We start from the raw sequence: 25,492 nt of genomic DNA on the forward strand, positions 1-25,492 counted from the left end.
TCACCGTGGAGAGGAAAAACTTGCATGAGCAAGGAGTCATTTTTACAGAGAGAACGAAACCCTAATGGGAAAAAGCCATCGTAGCTTTAGTTTTTAATTTCACCTTTGTATTCCTAATTGATATTTAACCTCTTAAGTAAAACTATTTATTAGCAACAAAACGAAAGAGATATTATATTTCTATAAATTATAGCAATAACTGGCAAATACATAGGAATAATAATACCAAGAGATGTTTACCCTAATCTGATCATGGCAGGTTTCTAGGACATTTTCTAGCAACTTACTAGCGTATGCTTATAAGATGCCTGTCTACAGAGCTAATGCAGATTAACTTCTACCTTTTTCTTGAATACTTCTCATGAATTCTACCTTGACACTTCCATATGATAGTCTCATATGCATGATTTTTTTTAATTCAAAACCATTAATTCCAATGACAGCCCAATATCATTGTTGCTTGGCATGCTAAACTTTGTACTAATAAATAGATTAAATTCATTCATGTAAAGTGAACCGTCTTTATTAACTAAATTGACTCCTAATGTAATGTTAGGTGGCATGTTACCAACAAATTTTCAAGCAACTTACAAGTTAATTCCTATAGATTTTAGAGAAGGCCAACCATCCTTATTATCCGAGCCAACCAATTCACTAATGAAAAATATGTTCATAAAAAAGTTCACCTAAAAATTGTGACTGTAAATCGCGATATTATTAACTATTAAGTGATAGACATAAATATGAAAATTTTTAAAATTAAGGAGATGAATTTTCTATGAATTTGTTTTTATCAATTACGTTGTATGTCATTGAGTATAGAATTTTCCTTCACGAAAGTTGGTACGGTTCAATTTATTCATAGCAAACCGCGTGAAGGAGTGACCTTAAAATTCTTTTTGTTACTTTTTGGGATGAACAATCAGCAACCCAACACAGCTAAAGCCCAAAGATTAAGAAAAGGAAGCCCAATACGTAGAAACCCATTTCAGCCCAAACTTCAAAATTCCCACACTACTCTTTCAAAAATGAATAGGGTTCTTATACAGTTGCCCCTTCACTGACAAGATCTCGCCTTTCGTTGGGGTTTCTCTTATTTTCACACACTCACACAGTAACAATGGCGCCGGCGAAGCAGAAGACGGCGAAGGTGAGCAGAAACCCCGATTTGATCAGGGGAGTGGGCAAGTTCTCACGCTCCAAGATGTACCACAAGAGAGGCCTTTGGGCTATTAAGGCCAAAAATGGCGGCACTTTTCCCTGCCATGAGAAAAAGCTGGAGGAGCCTGCGCCAGCAGCCGTGAAGCCGGTGAAGTTTTACCCCGCCGATGACGTGAAAAAGCCGCTAGCCAACAAGCGCAAGCCCAAGCCCACGAAGCTCAGGTAAGATAGGTGAATTTTTTTTTTAATTGATTGAGATGATTTTGGTTAATTTGAGGAAGTTTCGATTGATATATTTATTTATTTATTTTGGATTTTTTGGAACTAATGGTTTAGGGCAAGTATTACACCTGGGACCGTGTTGATAATTTTGGCTGGGAGGTTTAAGGGCAAAAGAGTTGTGTTCTTGAAGCAGCTTTCTTCTGGATTGCTTCTTGTTACTGGTGAGTTTTCTTCTATTGACGGAATCCATTTTTCTGTTTATTGGCTATAAATTATGTCTATTTTTTTTTTTTATGTGGGAGTGAAAATTGGTCGGAAATTTAGTAAATAGGGTAGTTCATTTATTTCTGATTCAGATCTATCGAATGTATATTAATTTTTATCTGTTTGTTTGTGAAATAGGATAGACGAGTGGCTTGTGGGCTGAAACACTGAGCAATTAACTGATCTTGGAAAAGGGGGATTTGCTTGTTACAGTCACTTGGAGGGAAATTGGTGATTCATGAGTTTCAGTTATTGATTTGTATTTTGAATTTTGACAAAACATAAGGATTAGAGAAGATAGTGCTATTCCTCTACTGTGGTGATTTTGATGTGTAACATTAAAAGATAAATTTTCATTTTTAAAGTTTGGTTTGCTTTTGATGGAATTTATTGGGAAAGTTGTTTTATATTGTATTTATCAAGTTGTCTTAGTGTTGAAATTACAGCTTTCGGCTCAGTTGCTAATAGGAATCCACTGGGTTGCTACTGCACACTTTGTACAATAGCAAAATTTATTGGTGGTCTTGATTACATTAATCTTCACTTAGTTTGATAGATTTCTAGCAACCAAATAACTTTATGAGCACACTTTGTACAATAGCAAAATTTGTTTGCTATGTTGCATGGTTTCATTGTTCAATTTTGCTTAATCAAAGCTGAAGCAGCTATTGGATTCTCCTTCCCTTTTGTCAACTGATCATTTACTAATTTGTTGCATTACTTCTATAGGACCGTACAAGATTAATGGTGTTCCATTGAGGAGGGTCAATCAGGCATATGTCATTGGCACTTCAACTAAGGTTGACATATCTGGTGTAAGTGTGGACAAGTTTGATGATAAGTACTTTGCCAAGCAAGTCGAGAAGAAGAAGAAGAAAGGAGAGGGCGAGTTCTTTGAGGCTGAAAAAGAGGTCTTCTCATAAACTTGCAATTACTGTTACATTTAGCCTCTTCCACTTCTGCAATCTGATTTTATTGATATACCAATCCCTTACTGTTTTTATATCGCGTGTTTGCACTTCAGGCGAAGAATGTGCTCCCGCAGGTTAAGAAGGATGACCAGAAAGCTGTGGACACACAGTTGATAAAAGCCATTGAAGGAGTTGAAGAGTTGAAGGCCTACTTGGCTGCAAGGTTTTCTCTCACGGCAGGCATGAAACCTCATGACCTAGTCTTTTAGAGGAATTGATGTGCTAGATTATTACTACTGATTTTGTTGTTTCTATTTTTTTTTATTTTGATCCCTTTGAGCTGTAGTTTTGCGGTTGTACTTCTTTTCGGTGGTAAACAAATTTTGCATTAGTTTATATTCTACCGCAACTTGGAATTTAAAATGGTCAATTACTCCTTTCCTTTGTAATGTTGTAGACTTGAGTGCAAAATAGATGGGAAGTATAAAATAGCTGGGAATTTAAATGCAGGGAAACCCAAATTCATTCTCGACTTTTTGTGATTTTCTCCCCTAGCACTGACGGAAAACAGAAGAGGGCACTGAATAGAAAACAAGCTCGATCCACTATTATATATATCCAAGAAGAGACGTTTGATGACCTTCGGGTCAGGATCTTCGTTATGGCCAAGTGTAAAGCTTTAAGCATAGTCCGAAGTCCAAATTTCGACAATAAAGCCCAGATAAAGTGGTATTATTATTACTATTAATTGCACTTCACTTTTTATTTATCACTCTTGCTGTCATTTTTATCATATAGTTTTCATTTATTATACTTCAATAAAACAAATGATAAGAATGCAACTAACAAAAAGTGAAGTGCAATTTACATATTCCCTTCAAAGAAAAAAAAACTATAATCCAACATTTTTCCAACAAACCTCGTTTCAATTAGTCTAGATGCTCACAAAGGAATCGAGTGCAGAATTTGCTATGTTACAGATACCCTATCCAAGTTCCAAAAAATAACCTAATTGAAACACAGGTACCATAGGGCATGTCCAATTCGACATCTGAGAAATTCCCACTCAGAGTTGCCTTCCAGGACCCTGTTAAGATGAATCCAAACAAATTTTAGACCCTTGAGTTGTAACTGCCATCATCATATTCGCAATGCCTATTGTAGATTTGACATATTCAGTGCTAACGCTCTTAAAAACACGTTAATATAAGAGGAAAGGAAACATGGACGATGTTGAGAGGCAGAGCATTGATTCACATTCACGAGAGGGAACTGTGTTGATTCAATGGGATGATTCCAGGATCAGGACGTACATAAATTACTAATTACGTACACCTACAGACGAATCAATACTACCCCAAAAATACTGCCATATTGTTGAAGCAGCTTTACAAAATGACTGGGCCAAAAGACAGCAGTTTCTCTAGTTCTTAGATTAGTCCTTATTCCTGGAAGTGCGATCCTTCCTGTGTCCACCAAGAATACGAGAAATCTGAAGACCTCTGCTGAATGCTTGGTTGAACAACATTCGGGTTTGGAATTCTGAAACAAATGGAAACCATGCCAGAAAAGCAACAGGAGTGAACAGAAGCAGACCCATTACAATCTCGTAAGTGCGAGCAAGTGTCCTGACCGACCCCCAGAATCCTGCTCTGTGAACAAGAGGCTTGCAGGCTTGTGCAATCTAGCAAGAGGAAGGTGAGAAGAAAACATAAATTTAAGCGCTCGCTCTCTCTATATACGTTCTAGCACAAAATATGATGACAAAAAGCATTATATGCAAAGCTCATAAAAGTTATATAATTTAGCTTTCGATAGTTACCACCTACCGATGACAGGCCAAGCCGGAACTTGCTTCATTAAGGACAAAATATATTTCATCTGATTATATCTTTTCCCCTCTTTACTTTTTAACCTTTCTTTTCATGCCTTGGAAACACATTAGAACCACTTAGAAAAAAGAGACATTCAACTGCTTTATTTTTTCCCCTTTTCACTTTTAAACCTTTCTTCATTTTAGAGATACATTAGAATCATTCAGATAAGACCAGTACCATGCGAGGCTGGCATAGTTGTAAAACTGTAACTGTGCTGACCAGGAGATCTCAAAAAGTTTACTTACAGGCAAACAATAAATAATACATTCTACCAAGAACAAAATAAAATAGAATAAAAGATATGGAGTGAAAGTGAGAAAAGTACAACTCACCAGAAGTAAACCCCACCCTGTAGGCATGAAGGCTAGAATGCAGACAACAATGTCTTGTGCAGTCATATGGGGTAGTGCGATTAAGGTTACCAAAATAGAGATAAATGTCAGGAAGATCAATCCCTTGATGAGCCGGAACATGAGCTGAAAATTGGCACTAAACCTTCGACGTCCAACAGAAATTGTCTGTAGCAAACATGGAAACAAAAAAAAATATGTAAAATAACAAGTATATGATAATCTCAATGAGCATAAGAAATCTTAGGGAGGTATAGAGGAAATTTTCTACTAATACACCAGAACTGGATAGTGGCATCAATCAGCATGTACAAGGTTTCAACTACATAAACCAATAATGGACATGAACTTAATTTTCTATTTCTTTGGAACCAAACGACATATTGTCAACTCGCTTCACAACAGAACAATGTCACTTACTATTCAGCTACAGGAAAGCTAAGAAACTAAGTTGCAGTTAATCAAGGAACAAGCTTCACTTGGGCCATGAGATTAGCACAATATGGAAAACATCTCACCTTCATCACAAAAAGTACTAGCAAGATCACCAGCCAAGACATGCCATAAACCTGTGACCCAAGCGATAAATGTTGTCAACAACAAGCACGCCATCATCTGCAGAAGGCTAAGAGCACTATAGTTCAAGCTATGACATACCAGAAAACTCTTTGTATTCTTTGTCATGTTGAGGTGATAGACAAGCCCATACTGGTAGATGAAAAATCTTAACGACAGTAAGATCTCTGCTACGATACCACGTATGCCTGTATGACTTAGATGTTCTTGCTCTTCTTCCCACCATGATTCCCAACTTTTCTCGGGAAGCACACCAATACCTCCTCTGTTGCTAATCCATTTGTTCCAGTCGGTCCAATCATCAACTATCTTTTGCCACTCAAACCCAGAAGGATTGAAGAGGAATGGAGCAAAAAGCCAGGTTCCAACCATGAACCACATAGATACTGTAATTAAGATATACGCAACTGAACTTCTATAAGATTGACCAAAAATTTCATAAACAATAAGCAGTATCATGAGCTCAAGCCCCTTGACGAAATGGCTACGAGAATAAAACCGATAATTATCAGCAAACTTGGCATGAAAAACCACGAACCCTCGACCTGTTGGCCTGTATTTTGCACCACCATGAAGCAGCGTCCTCCCATAATAGTGAGTCTTAGTTCCAAGTGAAAAAGTGAAGAAAACTGGTGCCAGTTGCAACTGCATCAGTATAAATTCACTAAGTGCAGTACGGAAACCCCTTTCTAGCCCAATTTCCATCATCATAGGTAAGGCCATCAAGAAGCCTATCTGAACAAAAGATTGAGAAGCAAGAGCCACTTGAAGAGGTTTGTTGTCCCTAATTGCTGGTTGTTTACTAAGTCCTTCTTCAAGTCCGCTAAGAGCAAGATAAAGACGGCCATAAAGGAATACATACACTGTGAGCACAGTTATCTGCCAACAAAGAAATGAACAGTGTCAGAACATCAGGCATCCTCTGGAACTATAAAGTTGGAGAACAAGTAACTTCAAGAAATGAACAGTGTCAGAACATCAAGCATCCTCTTGAACTATAAAGTTAGAGAAAAAGTAACTTCAATTGTATACCAGCGTGCTCAAGTAGAAACCTATGGTCGTGAAGTAACAAGACAGCATTCTGAAAAAATCAAAACGGTGTCCAAGCCTGTATATATCTCGGCTCAATGTTTGCTCTCCATTACCATTGGCAATTTTTGCTTCAAAAAGAGAGATTTGATTAAGACCCACATCTCTTCCTTTCCCAACTTGTATGTACTCATGGTGTGTTACATTGCCTTCACGTAGAGTAGAATTAAACCCTGCAATTAATGTGAGGGTAACATAGTAAGAAGGGTCATAGAACAACAAATTTTAAACCCTGCAATTGATTGTGTGCCATTTAGGAGAGAAGGCATACCAGCAAATATGTCTTCACTCAAGTTAATAATTTTGGAGGCTTTACTAACTCCACCTCTAGTGAGGTGAAATAGTCTGTCAAAAACATCTGGATGACCATAATGGAATCGAACCCTAAATAAGCAATTAAGTATACGAGGAAGAAGTTAAAACACAGATGAAAGTTGTAAGCCACAATGATAAAAAGAGGATTGTGAGACACAACTGGATACAGGAAATCACCGAACTCTGTGTCAGATAGAGTCATTTCGTACAGAGCCAAATCATATGAATCTATTAAAGACAAGATAGAGAGATGTGCAGAATACAAAAAAACTGGAATACAGCAAACCTGCTTCCCTTGGAGTGATGGACCTAGTTTTATGCATTCAAATTGAGAACTGATTGTAAAGAATTTACCAACATATGCAATCACATATTAATTTCGAATATCAAACCTTTTTCTTTCGTGAATTTCTTTTTCTTTTTTTTTTTCTGTTTTTAAATATCTGTCTAAAGCTACAGTATGAATCCAAATTTTGAACTTTGCTAGTGTTAATAAACCACACACTGCACAGTTGTTAATTAAATTACTCATCATCTTGATGAAGAAGCTTTGTCATGACTCTCGAGTTCATACTAAATTTCAACTTGGATTCAAGTAGAAAACAGGACTAAAACTAAAAGCCACGAAAAAAATTGTGCCACCTTGACTACAAGAATATAGTGACTATGTTATATCTTTATGATTTGTAGGCAGCAGAGATATGAACAGCATACAAAATGTTTTCTCCCTCCAGAAAACATAGCTTAAGGAAGAATTTGGAAATGACTTTGTGGTACTAAACAAAAAGCACGCCTTCATAAGGGAAACTAAAAAAAAGGCTCACAACATTGTCAATGCAGCAAAATTCCTAGGTAACACTACCAAGAAATGATTTACACCTTTTATGAAAGCGTGTGCAGAGAGAGAGAGAGAGAGAGAGAGATTACTTCAGAGGGTTGGCCAACAATCTTTGACCTATTGTCACAAAACTAGTCTCCTGGTTTGACATAAACCATGCAAGAGAAGAAACACTGCAGCAGATGACAAGAGAATGATTATAGGCATATTCATAACAGTAACACTTGTAGGATCATCCAATTCTATTAACTTAATGAAGTATAATTTAGCTACCTTCCAGTAAATATATGTTCCCTCAACCCAAGAATTGAAGGGTACCGAACTCCATCATGCCTTTTAAGGAATTCTTGAAGCAGGTTCCTCATTTTCAATGCTTCTTCCATGTAGTTATCCTGTGGATAATGCTTTATGTCAGGCAACAGAAAATTGAGTAGAAACTTCAGCAAGTCCACACCACAAAACTATACCTGATTCATGTCTATTGTTTGTAAACCTTCTCCACGAGTAAAGATAATCGCATGATTCTGATTTTCTGGCTTCCCCTCACCCAAGATGGCAGGTCCTGGAAGTTTGATCCGGTATATTATCTGCAAGTGAAGATGCACTATTAATCTGATATAGTGATTTAAGTCACTTTACAAGAGAACTGTAAAGGAAGAAATAGATAATAAAACCATGATTGTGTTGTAGAGATGAACCATCTTTATTGCAACATCATTTTGGATCAGAAAAAAAGAAGTATGCCCATCAGCAGTTCTAACATGATTTATTAGATTAGAAATGGTTACATCAAATTCAAAACATAAATTTTGTCTGTGCATCGCTCTAAAGAAATCCTTTTCACAACCATAATAAAGGTTTTTGAAGATCATTTGAATTATCGGTTTTACATTGACACAGAGACATTTATGATGTTGTCCATTACCTGGTCCAAGTTTTGCCCTGGCTCTTTAGAATTTGATTTTGGCATAGCAGCCTTCACGAGAGTGGAGTAACACACTTTTTGATTGACTTTCTTGGTCCCGTCTTTGCTTGGTTCTTCAACTTCATCAATATAAGCTACCCGAAGAGATGGGTACCTGTTAAAAGGAAGATTCAATGCAGGTTGTAGGTTGTAACCTCAATATTTAAGCAGAAAAGCACTGTGACACTGACGTTGTCATAAGTCTTAAAATATCTTGCGCTCGAGGATCGCCAGATCGTTTGTGAATCCCATACAGCTGGCAGGACACAACATAGGTGAACTTCATGTCAGCAACTGCTTGACACTGTGTCCATAGTGACCGCTCCCCCTTCATCTGATCCTCATTTAACTCAATAGCCTTATATCCCTCCATCAAATCTGTGAGTTAGCAGTAGTTTAGAACATGCCCTTCAATCTTGATTATGGATACCAGAAAAGGAGCACATAAAAAAGGGGGGGAGGGGACAGTACAAATTTTGAAGAATTACAACCATTTTAAGAGTTTCGATCAGGAGAACAAATACCATCATCCTTGGCCATATCAAGGAAGGCTTGAAGCTCTAGAGCTTTCCGGTAGTACATCATGCCTCGTACTGGAGAATAATGACGAATTAGTACAAACAATTTCAGATATTTATTTCCTACAAAAAGCAAGAGGGTCCTACAAGCAAAGAGAGAAAATACTCGCAGAATCCCCAGAACTATGAGAAGCAATCTTGAGCTAACATTAGCTCTGAATCCGGACTTGAAACTAATAAAGCAAAAACCAAGGCTTGGAACAGACCAAAAAACATAAAAGAAAGAAAAAGCCACATCTCATACCAGTTCTGGTCAACGTTTGGCCTCTGTATGAAGCCCAGAGACGCAAATGTTCCTCCGATTCATCCGATCCTCTAAGTTCTTCTTCATTGTTGCATTTCACTCGCTCAAGGAAATTGGTCCATTCATCTGTATGTTATTTGACAAAGTTAATACGAACGCAAAACACATGCATGAAGGAGTACAGAGTATCAGACTATTTACAACAAACCTGGAAAAATCTTTTGCAAGTAAAAAAGGATTGAAACCCCATCTTCATTTGGCACTTCTAGATCATGCAATGAGAATAGCACCTCCTCCGTATAGTATGGAGTTAAAACACTAAAAATAAGGTTGTCAGCAGGGCAAACAAGGGAAAACAAATCTCAAACACGCAGACATGGAAAAACACCAATGAATTACAGTAATAGGCTCATCAGGTCAAGTTTTACAAGTGTTAAATACAGCAACAAGATGATTTCTCCAAAGAAAGATTTTTTCTTAGGGCTAAATTCCTCAAACAACCCCTTGGGATCTTGCGTTGTTAATACATTGAGGTTAGATAAATGATAAAGTTCATTCAGTGTCCCACTTGATATTTCTTATAATCAAACTTTAAAAAGTCAGGTGAATTTTACATGGAAGTTACTTCACTTGATATTTCTTATAATCAAACTTTAAAAAGTCAGGTGAATTTTACATGGAAGTTACTTTTTGAAGGATTTGGCAGATATACATATAGTAGTTCATAGACACCTTGTTTGGCTGGTATATGTCGTTAAATATCCAGGAATAGGTAACGTAAGTCTATATGGTTAGAAAGAGACGTAATTCATTTGGGTATTACAGTTCAGTTTTGATGCTTTACTTGACAACAAATGCTTGGACAACTCTACTGAGCAGTACCAGTAAACACAGGATATACAATGGAAAATATCGAACTTGAATTACATTAAAAAAAAAAAATTAGACCCAGGTAAACTTACGAGAAAGAAAGCATATTGCGGACTTTAGGTGCTGTAGGCATGTCCATAAATAATGAATTGGAGAAAAATGATATACGCCTTCGAGCTTCTAAATTGGACGGCACATCCATCGCTGACTCCTTAACCGTAAGTAACAAATATAACCTCTTGATCTGTTAAAAGGGAAAATATGCAAGCAAGTCACCACATATAAGCATGACATATAATCTCCCTTTTCAATTTCTATCATTCAATGTAATACACACCTTCTCTTTCCAAGCCTCTGATTCAGGAATGGGAAACTTGATGGCTCCAGCAGATGCAAATAACTGATACTGTTGATCAAGAGGGACCATACCTTCATGCCCTGATCCCCCATGGATGGATTCTACCAAGCTGTTCAAGTGATGATGTCAAATCTTGAATAGCACATCAAGCAGTAGCAACAGTGAAGCTACAAAGTTAAAAGTGCCTGACCTGGATAATTGATCCTCCATAATGTCTCGCGTCACAACCTCTAGCATATCCTGGAAAAGAATCACAACCTGGTCCCTATCCTCCTGTTTATTCTCAAGCTGCATACAGGAAATTGATTTAGTTCAGACCCTATCATCTTCCAATTTTTACTTTGACAGTAAAAGAAGTATTCAATGATTTGCCAACAAGATGCCATATTTAAACTTCTCGATACCCACCAAGAAATTGATAAGCTTGACAAAGAGGTCGTATAGGCTTGGAAGAGCACTCAGATTATAGTCCTTGATCAGATTACCGCCTTCTATATGGTTGTCAACTTCCGAAAAGATAAATTCAATAACCCTGTATAGAAAGTTGAGTGAAGGAAAAACATTAGAAGACTTAGACAGGAAAAAGCAGAAATTCCTTTTTATTGATAATAAATAGTGTCACTTACTCCTTTTCTCGATCACCTTGAACGAGAGACATAATGATGTTCCTGAATGACTTATAGCACTCACTAACAGCACAAGACATATATCTGTCAGCCTCAATCCTTTTTTTCAGCTCGCGATCATTGCCATAGCTGTCTTTAGCCATATCAACTGCTATCGGAATCTGATCATTCCAGTCAAAAAGTTAACAATAAGGCATCTAGAGACTCCTTGAATCAAATAAAAAAGAAGTAATTAAAATGAAAAACTCGTAGGCATGAATAGGATCACACAAGACCTGACCCAACAAAGTCCAATTTTGTACTTGGAAATGCAACCGTCCCTGTTAGCCTAGTACTGCAGGAATACTAATTTCTTCCACTTTAAAACAAAAGGTACGAACATATTTACTCCTAATCAGGCAATGTCCAACATGGTCCATCAGCTGAATCATGGTCAGAGTATTATGACAACATTCAGAGAAGCCTAAACCATCTTCTGCTTTCCTTCTGATAATCAGGTCCCCAAGAAAGATATCTCTAATCTAAGTCAACAGAATGAAATGCTGCAAGTAATGGGAAGGCAACGGAAGGCCGCAAGTAATGGGAAGACAAATGGAAGGCCACAAGCAATGGAAAGACAAATGGCATCTTGAAAATAATCGAGCAAATCTTGGTTGTGTAGGACCATCAGTTCATACCATATCTCAATAACGTGCCGACTTTATATTTTCTGCAGTTTTGGGATGTGGAATTCGCTACAGTTTGAGATATGGTCAATTATCAATTAGGTTAAACTTGACAACATATAGTAACACATTATGCAACGCAGTACAAGACTGGTTTAGTAGTAGAAGCTCATGATTAAAATAATAATTGAGCAAACTAGAACTCAGCCTCCCTCAATCATGTCTACAAGCATGAAGACTATTTTCTTTCTCGACTAAAAAGCTACGAATGAGATGGTGTCCAATTAAATGGCAAAAGTTAAAACCAAAACCTTGCTAGCAAGCAAAAATGGGGGCCACTGAATGACATCTAATTCACGGTTAGCCCAATATGGAACGAGCAGAAGGTCCATTTCCCTGAAATTAAAGAAAGAGCCACAACTATTAGCAAGAATATGGGGCCCCAAAGGAGCTTACAATATGTAAAGAATTCTCTTTATCCTTGTGTCTGTCTTAATTGATGTTTTTCTTCTTTAAATTCCAACCCCTTAAAACTTCGTAAATATCTAAATGTACCTATTGCTAATAAGATCTTCCTCCCTGAAGCTAGTGATTATTTTATTCCATAACTGAGCAAATCTTGCAGCTTCTTTCTCTCGACTGGGTGGTATCTGAAACATGACATTCATGCATGCGAAGTTTCAAGTTATGCGAAGCTCAAACGGCAAATAATCCATAAATTCAAGATACTTATTACACTGCCTAAGAAAATAAGCAAATTGTGAACCTCAGCAAAGTTGCGGGACAAGGTGGCCTTTAGTCCTTTCTTTTTTGTTGGCTCATTCTTTTCTTCTGGTATTAAACAGGCATTAAATGCACCAGGAAGTGACTGAAACCGGGATCTCAGCATTCCTAAAGTCCTAATCTGCAAGCAAGAGAATGCATTAGAGCCGCAAGCATATTATAGCAACAAAAATATGAAATTGTTTTCTTGAGATTTCTGAACTTTGGGAAGCACTTTCTTTCTACTCTTCTACTAAAGTTGTATACTTCCATTATTTGCCAAAGGCTGAGTCAAAGCTAACACGACCAGGGGAACTCCAGGTTGCAACTAAAAACTAGTTTTACCAACTATTTCATCAATGAATAGCACTTGAATCTTGAAATAAAGTCCAAAAAAATAACCCTACTCAAATAAACTACAAGTTCTCAAACTAAAAAAAATCAGACTAGTAGTATCTGTAAGCCTAATATGCACATACAGCAGAAGAGAAGCAGCCTCATACACAACAGCGCCTCCAAAAAAAAAAAAAGGGCAGTGACACTAAAATCAGAAAGTAAGGAAAGCATCTCTAACCCACACCTAAGTACAGAATTTTTTAATTTTTTTATTTTTTAATTCTGAGGTACGCTTATCCTATGCAAGCTTCAATAGCTTATTTTCAGACTAAAATCATTCATATATCTAATTCAAAAACAAAACTTGAAGCATCAGCAGATAAACCTTTAACAGCTGAAATTTAACAGAGACCACTATCCACTGACCTCTCCAAGACGGCGAAATGCACCATAAATGCCTCCAAACAATGTTGAGAAAATGGCATACCAAATTTGTGTATCCATGAAATACACCTAGAAAAGACAAAATAGGACAGAACACAGAAGAAAGCCAGCATGTCATTGCGAAAGGCCAAAATTATGGGACCTCCTCCCCAGCCTAAGAGATGATTGAGAATCAAGAGAAGGATATTGTTACCAGAATAATTGGAGCCCAAAGTGCAATGACAACACCAATGTTGCTCCTTGCTGCAGAATGCAAAAATTCAATCACATAGAAAGGGATCATAAATGTAGAGCAGCGAGGCACAAGTGAGGTTAAAGGTTTACCCCGGGGAAAAAATTCATGCCATTGGTAAGTATTTATGTGAACACTCATGATTGCTTGTGTTGGACCCACCAGTGGCTTTATCTGCAGGCAAAGCTTAAACCTATCAAACAGTTTTTTTTTTTCTTTTTGAAAGAGAACAAATTGTAACTTGGATATTCCAATAATTCTTTATGTACCACATAGCAGATACTTTTCAAATAGTACGTGAATAAGATAAAATAACAGAAATATTTCCACAAGCCACTAAATCTAACTAATGTCAATCCATTCAAACAGATTGATTAAATAAACACCATTAGACAGTAAAAGTTCAATTTCAGATTCTTTTGATACTTCTAGACAATAAGAAGAATTGTTAGACCTACCAAAATATCATAATCTGAAGAATACAAAGAAGTACAATGTACAAATCTGTAAAGAACTTTACAGTTTTTCCTTGATCTCCTATGGGAAAATGAAAATCAAATGATAGACAATATCTAATCCGTTAAAAGGGACAAATGATTTTCATCAATTCTGAAAAGACTTTGAAACAATAATCAGATGCCATTGAACTTCCTCGGAAGAAAAGGATAGGAAGGATGAGAAATCAGAAAGGAATTTAGTTAACAGATTTGCGTGTCTCCTACTTTATGATCTATGATTTCCAATGTCAACCCATTGTTCATTTTTGTACATTTACATAAGAAGATGCTTTATCTTATCAGGGACATTGCTATTTACATATTCTATTTTGGTCAGTCTTGTATGCTTCAGACTTAAAAATGAAATGAAACCATAAGTTGCCACTTATTACTCATGGCTACTAGTGAATAAATTTAGAGCAGGTTCTATGTTCTGTAGAATTCACAGCAAATCAAGTTTGTAGTTTGAGCTATTCTATAAAATAGATCTCCTCAAATGACAAGAAATATTTATCTCACCACCCCAGATGAATCAAAACCAGAACATGAGAAATTAGTTGCTATTAAATAAAACTACAAAAAAAAAATCTGAAATTGTTATCAAACCAATCTGGGAATGTAAAGGAAAGCACCTCAATGTAGTAACTGAAAGCCAACTTAGTTGCTATTAAAAGAACCCAGAACATGGTATACCTGAAATTGTTTGTTATTTTTGTAAGATATCAAATTAGTATAACACTAGAAATTCATACAATTCCATTATTTATAGTCTTACTTGAAGAGAGAGAATGCACTCTCATGCATTCCCCTACCAACATAAAGCCGAGGCTGCAAAAACACATGAATCCTCAGAGCCCATTATAATTATCATGTCCATAACTAATCAGGAAAGATAAAAATCCAGAGCAAAAACACCATCCATACCTGTGACCACCACATCATTAGCATCACAATTCTGTAATTTGATCTCTCAAGAAATCGTCGAACAAAGGGGAAAAGAAATAGCAAGGCAGCAAGCATATTTGGTGACAAGTAGACGACAACAGCTAAGATAAAGAGGGTAGGTGAATTTGAGTTGTTGCCAAACCAATTTTTAATGGTTTGGGCAAATCCAGGAGGATTATCCCATGTGTAAGCATAAGTAACTGGTAGAATAACCACCCATGCTGCAGCAGAGAAAACCTTCAGAATATAACGTAGTTTAACATAGAGTGACATGCTGTTCCTCGATTTCCAACTTAGAATCACATCAAGTACAGCTGCAGCAATGAAATATTTTATCCATAAAAAAACAAGTACAGAAGGGGGTAAAAGATCAAGTATTTGGCAATCAATAAAACTTTACATTCAGCAATAAGCATGTTTTTCCCTCTTTGTGAAGGAAATGTGAATAAATGCATGCCAAAGAGATTTTATGTCATAGTAAGAGTCAGGAAATCGAAAATGGTAAGAAATATTCTTAAATTAATTACCACATGTTCTTCTATGACAATGAAGTTCTGCAAACTTTTCATGGGAGTAAATTCAGCAAATCATATGCAATCTATGTAATTCCATCATCTTTAACCACATCCACAACATCACACCATATTCAACAAGATCAGTATCAACCGTTACGCCTAGCTATATTTGTGCTGTTGTCATCTGAAGCAATCTTTCTTTTGAAAAAGCAAATCACAAATATCAGAAGATTCTTTAAAAACTGTGGTATAACAATCTAATTGGAGCAAAAGAAACAAAGAAATTGTGATCCCTCAATAAATCACCAAAGGAAATGTAAAATTTGTCAATGTTTGTATTGGAGATTCTACTGGTGAACAAAAGACTAAAAGAACGACATTTATTTAGTTCTCAAGAATTTGTATGATATTGCAAAACAATGATAATAGAGAAACGAAGACTCAAATACTGTTTCACCAATCAGAACCTGGAAGTGACTAAAGGTTGCAAATTTTGGTAAAGTAAAATCAAGAAAATTAGAAGAGTAGGAGCTGGTACATGATACCACTCACATGGCAACATCAACTAGTTTAATGTACCTTGCCCAAGCTTCAGTATTGCAGCAGTTATAAAGACACTCAAAACTTTCTTAAAAACATGAGGATCAAAAATCAAGCTTGGTTGCCCCGAACCATTCCAAGCGACGATAATCATGGCCTTCACAAAGGATTTTATGGTCAGAAAGCAAAATTTTTAATATCAGCAACAGCCCAACAAAAAAAGTCTACACATGAAGAAGGCAAATATACCTGTAAGCACAGGATGAAGAAACTCCACATTCTGTCAAAGCTTCTAAAAATATGCCAGAATGATCGTATCTCAACGAAATTGACCTTCCCCACCCACCGGTCTCTGCTGGGCTTGTTATCCTGCATAACTTTCCTTCATTTCAGTTAAAAAGAACAAAGAAAACAGCCTCAACATGTCATTGGTGGCAAATAAATGTAATTAGAAGAACTACAAAATACTTCTTTAATTAGCTGATGATCATTGTTGAGAACCAGAGGACTAATAGATTTCAAAAGGGACATGATCATCAGCTAATTCATATTAGGTTTAGATACACGTGAAAAAAAAAGGAACACCACTAGGACAAGTATTACAATCAAGCATAAGCTTCCATTAGAAATGTGTTTACCCAGAAAGCACATAGAAAAGTATTGTTGACATATAAGCCTGATATGAGGAAAGAAAAAAAGCTACTAGACAGTGTCATCTCATTATAACACAACCACCCAAATCTGAATGCCAACAAAGAAAATGTTAATACACATACAGGTTCAGCATAGCTAGAAAAGATAGGATAGAGTCAAAAGAGTACGTGAGATAGTCTAGGCAGTGTCTTAACAGGATTTGAGAAAAAGAAAATGGGGCAGCTCTGAAAGTGACAACCAAAAGCACCATGTAGGAAAGAATGAAATGATAAATGCTGAGAATGAACTTACATCTAGAGAAAATCAAGACTAGTTAGACATAAAAAGCAACATGAAACTATCATAACTTATCTTCATACCAAATGGATGGCATGGTCTTGAGCAGCACAGAAGGCAGAAACAAATCATTCAGACAACAAACCACCAGGTTACAGAAAAAAGACAGCAGTTGAGTAGGACTTCATAGAGTTAATACAAGCAAAGATACTTAAGCTCATCTTCACGCATACATGCACACCAAATTCTGGATAATTGTCACACTTGACTTAATGCAATGCAAGACATAGTTGTAGAGCAAATGTTTAACATGGACTGCATTCATCACTAACACCGCCTCAATGAAATAAGCATTTCATAAAGAAGCACACCAACAACATTATCATCTTACCGAAAAGCAGTTATATGTTGCAGGAACGCGGACAAAAGCCAATGATAATAGTCAAGGGTAATTGTATCCTTAGAATTTTAACATAGTGAACTCCCAACAACATTAAGTTAGTTTTTCCTATGCTCCAGATTCTACTTGGATTAGACAGAACTCAATTAGTACTTCAATTTGAAAATAAAATTGGCATAGGCATACCCCATTTTTCTCAAATCCATGCCTTTCTAAGCAAAAGAAATCAGCATCAGCACGCATTGGCCAACCCAACCGGAAACAATCTACCGACCTACAATGAGAGAAACTCACTTGTTACAACATACACACAATGATGAAATTTATGAATGCAGAAGAGGAATTGTCTAATACCAAAAGTACTCATTTAAATCATCATAATTCCTCCACTGAGAATGTTTTGACCTTTCTCTTTTGCTCCTTGCAGCCTCCTGAAGATGAAATCAACTTGATACAAAAAGCAAAGGAAAAACTGAAACAGAAAACTGAAAAAGATAAATTCATGAAATACCTGGGCTATCACTTTATAAATCGGAGTTACAACTTTTGTCAAGAAAGCCTCCTCCTCTCCTCCATAAGCAGGCTTCACATTTTCGCCTGTCATTGGACTGACATTACCAGCCAGCATACCATAGAGCTCAAAGGCCATCTAGCAAAGGGGAACCAGTAAAGATAGATACAATCAGGTCTAGAAAGTAACATAGTCAAAAAATAATAATAGCTGCAGTCACCAAATAATTGCACATGTATCATGTAAAATAGCTGCAGCATGGTGGAAAAGCATAAATTGGTTGCAGCAGTAGATGAAGTTCAAGTAACCATTTATATAAGATCTGATTGGTGGTAAGCATGTAGTTAATGTACAAATTAAACCAGCCCATTAGCAAATACAACATGTCTCAAAGGAAATAGCACGCACAGTTGAACTCAAAAAGGTAGCAAGCAATAAGAGAAAGTTTAAGTGGACTCACAGCTAAGGTATAGGTGATAACCATTTATTACAATATTGAAGTGTTTCTTAAATAAAACAAAACTTAAAGAAAATGCATAGAAAATTGAGTGAATAATCACATCAATAGTCTTAACAATGGTCAAAAAGTAAGCAATATATAATCCATAAGAGAAAGACAAGACATGAAGAAGTAAACAAGAACACAGCATTAATTCAAGTTAATATGTCATCCTATCTCCAATGGTACCAAAGATGTAAGCATCCAAAAGCATACATGGTGATATATATAGCAAAGGCACTCTGGCATGAATCTTAAGTTTGCAGCTTCCCCCCAAATAAGAAGGTAAAGTCCCATGTATAATAATTTACGCTGTTGCACTTCCTGCTGTATAGTTGGCAACCTACAAAGTCAAAGCATGATCAAAGGAAATGAATAAGCTCAAAGAAACAACAGTTACGAGCCTAAGTTGTACACTGTAAACAGTGAAATATGACACCAAATTATAGGCAATATAGTTTGAAGTTGCTAATCCTCTACGTCACTTTATAAATGTGACACCTTTGAGATTGAAAATATTAATATAATAACAGTAAAGTCACGAGGCGTCAACAACCAAGCTTTGCCTCTTTACAATCTTTACTTTAATATCCATCTGCGGCCTTGATGATAATCAGGGATATCGAAAAAGATCCAACAACTCAAGATATCTCTTTAGGAGCCTTACCAAAGACTACTTTTTCGATCCAAATACTTGCACCATTTTTTGTAATTCTTGAATAACTTTTTCATCACCTCATTCAAAGCACGCTCATCCAACTGCAAATGAAACACCAATAAAGACAGGATTGTTATTAGTTACATACATGAGGAAAGAAGCACAATAGCTACATTTTTTTGGGGGTCAAATGGATACTTACTTACCGAGCTTCCACAGAAATCACAATTTCAATAATTACCACTACCATTTTTTAATGTCGCACCATTTCTTGTCAAACAAACATGCAAAAGTGATTTTCAGCTTCCTTTAACTCACTTTTCAGCAGTTTGGTTTCCCACTTGGCATTTCTTATAACAGAACAAAGCCTAAAGGAGCTTTCTTATAATAGAACAAATGTGAAAGGAGCTTTCTTATAATCAAACAAAGACAAAAGGAGCTTTCTTATAGTTTTTTTTTTCTAATTGAGATTCTAGTGTGTTTTACTATAGGTCCTCAAAGATCCTCTTAAAAAACAATAACTTTCGCATTCACAATAAAATACTAAAGCTTTTCCTTGTTTCTTCCCTTGGGTGTAGAGAAGGTGGAAATAAAGAGCTTTAAAATAATTAGACTACTTTAGACACCATATAGCATATTAAAAAGTAAGTTACACAAGTGCATTAGCAATGACACAACTAAAGAATTAGGCCGCTGCCTCTTAGAATACTTCCAAATAGAAAATAAGCTAAGTAAGCCATTTAGTGAGAGAATAGCTGAAACTGGCCAACCTTAGGTTGTTGATCTGGCTTCGGAAATTGTCGTATATGTACATTTGCAAGTAGCATAATCAGATGCTCCCTTTGATTGGCGACATTATCTTTCTGCAAATCAATTAACAGCCAAAAGAAATAACACATTATTGGCAGCCCCAAGACACAGAGCAAGTAATTAAGTCCAGCCGTTCAAAAATTTCCATTTCACCACAAGTAAAATTGGGGAGTGCACTCAAAACATACAAAAATAAGTAGCTAAAAAAACTATTCCACCTGAAAGCCAAACATAGCTTGAAGCCAGTCAAGGATATCCTCATCTTTCTTCTTTTTGTAGTCCTTGGGCCATGGAAGACCCCTAGTATTCCTAAGTGCATAGACAGCAGCTTGGATCTGGAAAATGGCAAAGTTAAAATTGTGATCACAATGAACACAAGAAAAATGATACAGAGAAAATTAGTAGTTAACAGGCAAACCTCTGGATATTTCATAATTGCCTGATTAGCACTGTCGGGATCAAGAGGAAGGATATTATAAGGGACATAAATTTCAGTCTTCTCTGCAACCTTATCATGCGCTTCCAAAATCTGTGGGGTAAATAATTATTATCACATCAGTCACAACTAAACAAAATTTTAATATCCTTAAAATAGGTAAGCATAAACAAACACAACACGTATTTCACATAACAAATGAAGAAAAGGAATCATGTTCACCTCACGATCCACTTCCACAGCTTGTGTCTGATTAACAGCTTTCAAAACCTCAAAGAGAACATTAGCTGTTTGGTATGCTTTTGTGAGCTGTGCGCTGAGAATTTTCAGAAGTTTGATCATTGTATACTTACAAATGCAAAAACAAAATGAAGGACCAAAGGAACCCCCAATCTAGAAGAATTTAAAGGATAAATTGCTCACCGATCAGCCTTGTCTGCAGCATTCTGCAAAGCCTGGATATACTTTTTGTAGTAATGCTGATAAAAGCTCTGCATTTCTCTTGCATCACTTTTTTTCACTCTTCCCATTAAGGTTGGATCATTCTCCTGAAAGAATAAAAAGAGTAACCATGCAACAGTAAAGAATACGTGCAGAGAAAGGAATACAGGTCACCAGCTAAGTGAAGCTTGTAAACAATTTCCTAGCATATACAACTATACTAGACAAGCAGTTGAGTACCCATTACTTGTAAATACACAAGTTAGTCGTTTAAGTCAGTCAGCTTAAATGTTAGCCATTTCATGAGAAAATGCAAGTCAAGTGTGCAAGTATATGTGGAGAAGAAGGAGCTGCTATTTCCAGATGGAATCCTGCATGAACTAATTAACCAGTAAAGTAAGACAAAATACTGCACAGTTTCTAAGCAAAAACATGGGAACTAAATAATCTATATCATATCTGCAAAATAACCATGCATCTCCTATTGAAACTTCAGAACTGCAGAGAGAATAGAATAAAGCCTTTATTATTTTTTGAAACAAATTAACTCTACACAGCTTTACTGGAAATAAAAGGCAAATCCATAAAACGGACCCAAGCTAAGCTTTATTCAGCATAAACAAATCATCTTACAAGTCCAACGACATCAGCAAACATGCATTGTCATACATACAGTCTAGTTACAGACCATAACCACTTTTAGAAAACATATACTGCACATCCAACTCCAAAAGCACATTGCCATTAAAAGCTCAAGATACAAGAAAACAGCTTAGACATCCCTACTGCATAAGATTTTAGTGAATAAAGAATATGGATGAGCCTAAAAAATTTCATCTTGAGCAGAAAAGCAGCAGATAAACTGAAGATGCATCAACTAGGTAGTATAGAACATCCATATCATAACTAAGAAAACCAAACATGATGCATTTGTATCATTGAGAGTAATTCATGTAAAGCTGAAACAAAATTTAGGAAAAAAATATTGTCAGATTGCAATTACGCAGGCAAAAACTTCCCAATTGAAAATAAAACAACCAGAAGCTGGTTTATTGGTTCTTACTCTCTCAAGCCGTTGCAAAAGTGCAGTTTTAAATTGACGAACACCACGTCCACTTGAAGTGGGATCCAACCTGTGAGCTTTCTCAAAAGCATAAAACCGGCCTACATTTTGATTCACAACATATGAATATTGATATGTATAACAAGGAAGCACATTGTTGAAAAGAGTGAAAGGATTGGCAAACTAAGACAAAAGAAGTCATGGGGATAGAGCTGACTGTTCCTTAACTTTTTTATACTTCAACTAGTTTAACAAATGTTGAGATCCTATCTGCAATTTGATGCCTGAACTCCTTTTAGTAAGTAAGAGGTGGTTGGGTTAACTTCTTTCCATGGTTTTAAAACTTCAGCAAACTCCAAGTTTTGTTGCTTAATTACAAGCATTAAATACTTTGTTTAAAATTGAACCCAGGGAACAAAACCTGTTAAACATTTTGTTTCACATTTCACATCAGAAGTTGTTGGAATTACTTTTAGATCAAAGCTTTCAATTTGGTTCAGCATACAACAATATACTCAACCTGGAATAGATTATCTAAAGCTCATATATCCTCTGATCCTCAACTCATACTCAAGATGGCAGCAGATTATCCTTCAGTTAAGGCACCTCAATGATCAAGAGAGTTGGCTTAAATCCAGGTTGGCTTGGTTTCACCTTAAGCAGATATTTAACCACAAAGGGGTGAACAATCTCAAAAGTTCACAAGGAATTATTTCATGATGTCATACGGTTTGAAAGCTACCCGGCACATACACTAAATTTCCAAAATCAAGTTACAGCCACACTTCGGAAACATGCTGTCTTCTAAATGATGAACTTTTGAAAACTAATCCACTTATTTTTGCTGTTTTCTATGTGCAATTGTTGTCTAACAACTTTCTAGGAGTCCTAACTTAAGCTGCAAAATTTCATCAAGTCCTTAACACAGTTACTTTTCTATGCATGGAACGAACTGATCTAGTCAACCTAGTATTCAATGTCAGTCTTGAAACTTTACCTTCACTGTATATGGTCTTGCACATAGCTATGTGACTTTTACTTTACCAAAGTTAGTCATTCAGAAGCTTCATTCATGCTTGAAGTGCACCTTCCGCCTCCCAATACAAGTACAAACCTATCTTGTTACACCATCATTCTTCTCTTACCTCAGCACTATACTTCATTGGCACCACCCCACACCCCCGTTAACTCAAGCAATATGCCTTATAAGAAAAATATTTCACGTCCACCTAACACCACTAAAAAACTAAAACCCAATTGGAACATAAATTGTAAACTAATATCTTCCTTCATCAGAAGAATCACTTAGGTTGATTGACCAATAAAGGAATCTAAAACACAATTACACAACCATTTGCTACCATAAAAATGTCTCAAATTTGTTAACATAAAACTGAGAAACACGATTTCAATTCTCTCGAGTACCAACTTTTTGGCTTCTTTTTGCTAACTAAATAATCCAAATTACATACTAAATATTTGATAATGAGGCAGTCCAAGTATTAACTTATCGGCATTATCAAGAATTAAAGATCACATTTCCAGGAGCAAAAATAAAGCATGAAAAGGCAGTTTTTTAACTTTGCTTTCGAGCAGAAAAATGTGGTAAAAAAAAAAGGAAAAAAATTGTGAACTTTTATCAGTAGTTGAAAGGCGTACAAAGATAAGCCACGCGGGGGTTGCTATGCTCGACTTCATTTGCAACACGAAGAATGGGAGCGATCTCCACCAACGATGACGGCACCACTTCACTATCAAATACAGTTTCTCCGAGATTCCCCACCGTTTGAGTCCGCGTTAGCCGCCGTTGCAGTGGCGGCTGCTGCGTCGACGAGCCCCCTCTCGACGACATCGTTTAAGTCCTCCTTACTCACCCCTTACTACCACTACAACTCTACTAATTCCCCAGCAGCTTGAGCAAGCCTCAAAAAATATCACAAATAAAAACAAAACAGCAAACCCAAAAAAAAAAAAAAAACCTGCCTTAACTTCTCTCCTCTATAAATATCTAAGCAAACCTGCACAGAAAACCAGAACAACCAAAATTACAAATTGTCATGAGCTCATCCGCATTTCCCGAAAAAACAAAATGAAACTAAATAAACAGATCATATTTTAAAAAAAATGGAAAACAAAATTACAAGCTCATCAGCATTTACAAAAAAGTAGAAAAAAAATTAAAAACAGGGGGAGAAGAAGATATTAACTAGCATATACTCTGATGAATGATGTGACTTAGTTAAAATTACAAGCTCATCAAAAATTACAAAAAGTAGAAACCAAAAAAAAAGGCAGGAGAAGATATTACCAAGTACATACTTAGTTAAAATTCAAAATGTCCGAAATAAATGAGATCAGAACAGGAAAACGAGAACAACCAAAATCACAAATTGTTTTTAGCTCTTCCGCACTTACCAAAAATAAAATAAACAGAACATATTTAAAAAAAAAAAAAAAAGGAAAACAAAATTACAAGATCATCAGCATTTACAAAAAAGTTTAAAAAAAAAAAAAAGAAACAGAGAGAGAAGATATTAACTAGTATACACTGTGCTGACTGATGTGATTTAGTTAAAATTCAAAATGCTGGAAGTAAAATGAGATCAGAACTGCAAAAATGACTTGCGATTGAGATGTCTGATTTGTTTTCCTACTTTTTTTTGTTTCACCTCTTCTCAGAAAAGATGCATCTGCAGTTGACAGGGAGAAAGTAAGGGAGGAATGTTGGGAGTAGAAACCCTAGAGATGGGAGAATGTGGGAGAGAGGGAAGGTGGAGGAAAGGGGAAAGGTGGGGGAAATGGTACTCTGTGGGTTGTGGTGAGTGGGTGGGGGAGTGAGGGTGCTGCTACTTTAAGCTACTTAGGAGGAAAGGAAGCGAAATGAGGGAGCGAGAGAGAGAGAGAGGGGATGAAGCCAACGGCAACCCAAAAAAGGTGAAGTAAAAACTTTGGAGTTTTGTGTGCCTGTGTCGGGTTTAGGTAGGAGAGTGACCCTGAGATTTGTTGGTACTACGAATTTGCCATTCCATGAGAAAAAGGATGTAGCCTCTTGTTTCTAGACACAAGTACCATTTTTCCAACTCTTGCTGGCGATTTTATTTTTTACGCTTTTTTAATTAACTTTTCGTTTTATGTTTATAGAATGCGTTGTAGTGTTATGATAAAAAGGTTTCAAATGATTTTCAATTGAGACATAAGTTTCTATTGTTGGTAGGAAGAGGGAAATAAGTTTCTATTGGTTGGTAGGAAAATAAGAAATATGGAAGCAATTAGTAATACAGCAATTTGGAGAGTTAAAAGTGTTGTGAACTATTTTGGATAAGTAATCCATTTTTTGAGCACCTAATGTTATTTAGTGAATGTTATCTTTGACTCAAACAAATGCTAAATTAAAATAAATTTTTTAAATTGGTATAGCTAGTATGTGGTTTGATGTACAAAATACTTAGTAAGTTTACATTTGTGAAGCATTGACACAAAAAAAAAACATGGATTTATTAACGAGATTGGATTTAAGAATATGTTGAAATAAAGTAAAATACAAAGTGTGGGAATTATAAATATA

At 36.2% G+C, this 25,492-nt stretch overlaps 2 protein-coding genes across 3 annotated transcripts; one reads left to right on the forward strand and one right to left on the reverse strand.

Moving 5' to 3' along the window:
• Positions 1–1,038: 1,038 nt before the first annotated feature.
• On the forward strand, positions 1,039–3,007 carry LOC113709572 (large ribosomal subunit protein eL6). Its single transcript, XM_027232401.2, has 4 exons — positions 1,039–1,383; positions 1,498–1,604; positions 2,377–2,558; positions 2,672–3,007. The coding sequence occupies exons 1-4, from the start codon at positions 1,121–1,123 to the stop codon at positions 2,825–2,827; spliced, it is 708 nt and encodes a 235-aa protein (XP_027088202.2). The 5' UTR covers positions 1,039–1,120; the 3' UTR covers positions 2,828–3,007.
• Positions 3,008–3,791: 784 nt separating this feature from the next.
• LOC113709486 (callose synthase 3-like) lies at positions 3,792–24,854 on the reverse strand. 2 transcript variants are annotated; one of them, XM_072053148.1, is made up of 43 exons: positions 24,582–24,854; positions 23,587–23,945; positions 21,928–22,028; positions 20,847–20,971; positions 20,646–20,739; positions 20,406–20,516; positions 20,206–20,322; positions 19,948–20,040; positions 19,187–19,278; positions 18,736–18,862; positions 18,021–18,158; positions 17,864–17,940; positions 17,696–17,783; positions 16,429–16,548; positions 16,219–16,336; positions 15,104–15,438; positions 14,955–15,007; positions 14,812–14,872; positions 13,775–13,856; positions 13,644–13,693; positions 13,433–13,519; positions 12,675–12,812; positions 12,464–12,558; positions 12,220–12,304; positions 11,244–11,404; positions 11,026–11,149; positions 10,808–10,905; positions 10,597–10,726; positions 10,352–10,503; positions 9,598–9,707; positions 9,390–9,515; positions 9,092–9,160; positions 8,759–8,945; positions 8,529–8,682; positions 8,071–8,190; positions 7,877–7,995; positions 7,693–7,776; positions 6,722–6,834; positions 6,394–6,623; positions 5,443–6,240; positions 5,304–5,354; positions 4,768–4,953; positions 3,792–4,242 (listed from the first exon to the last, which is right to left on the reverse strand). In XM_072053148.1, exons 2-43 carry the CDS (start codon positions 23,777–23,779, stop codon positions 3,994–3,996), a joined length of 5,841 nt encoding a protein of 1,946 aa, XP_071909249.1. In that variant the 5' UTR covers positions 23,780–23,945; positions 24,582–24,854; the 3' UTR covers positions 3,792–3,993. The 2 variants fall into 2 exon arrangements, with proteins under 2 accessions (XP_071909249.1, XP_071909279.1); XM_072053178.1 differs by having other exon boundaries at positions 24,597–24,853.
• Positions 24,855–25,492: the final 638 nt, after the last annotated feature.

Source organism: Coffea arabica, chromosome 1c (genome assembly GCF_036785885.1).
Source record: "Coffea arabica cultivar ET-39 chromosome 1c, Coffea Arabica ET-39 HiFi, whole genome shotgun sequence".
Lineage (NCBI taxonomy): Eukaryota > Viridiplantae > Streptophyta > Magnoliopsida > Gentianales > Rubiaceae > Coffea > Coffea arabica.

Excerpts from the sequence above, each read along its gene's own strand:
- LOC113709572 (XM_027232401.2), top strand. The coding sequence starts at position 1,121 with ATGGCGCCGGCGAAGCAGAAGACGGCGAAGGTGAGCAGAAACCCCGAT. Across the intron at positions 1,605-2,376 it reads TGGATTGCTTCTTGTTACTG|GACCGTACAAGATTAATGGT; the intron begins GTGAGTTTTCTT and ends TTACTTCTATAG. Across the intron at positions 2,559-2,671 it reads TCTTTGAGGCTGAAAAAGAG|GCGAAGAATGTGCTCCCGCA; the intron begins GTCTTCTCATAA and ends TTTGCACTTCAG.
- LOC113709486 (XM_072053148.1), bottom strand. The coding sequence starts at position 23,779 with ATGTCGTCGAGAGGGGGCTCGTCGACGCAGCAGCCGCCACTGCAACGG. Across the intron at positions 9,708-10,351 it reads CGCAATATGCTTTCTTTCTC|TGTTTTAACTCCATACTATA; the intron begins GTAAGTTTACCT and ends CCTTATTTTTAG. Across the intron at positions 7,996-8,070 it reads AAACAATAGACATGAATCAG|GATAACTACATGGAAGAAGC; the intron begins GTATAGTTTTGT and ends CATTATCCACAG.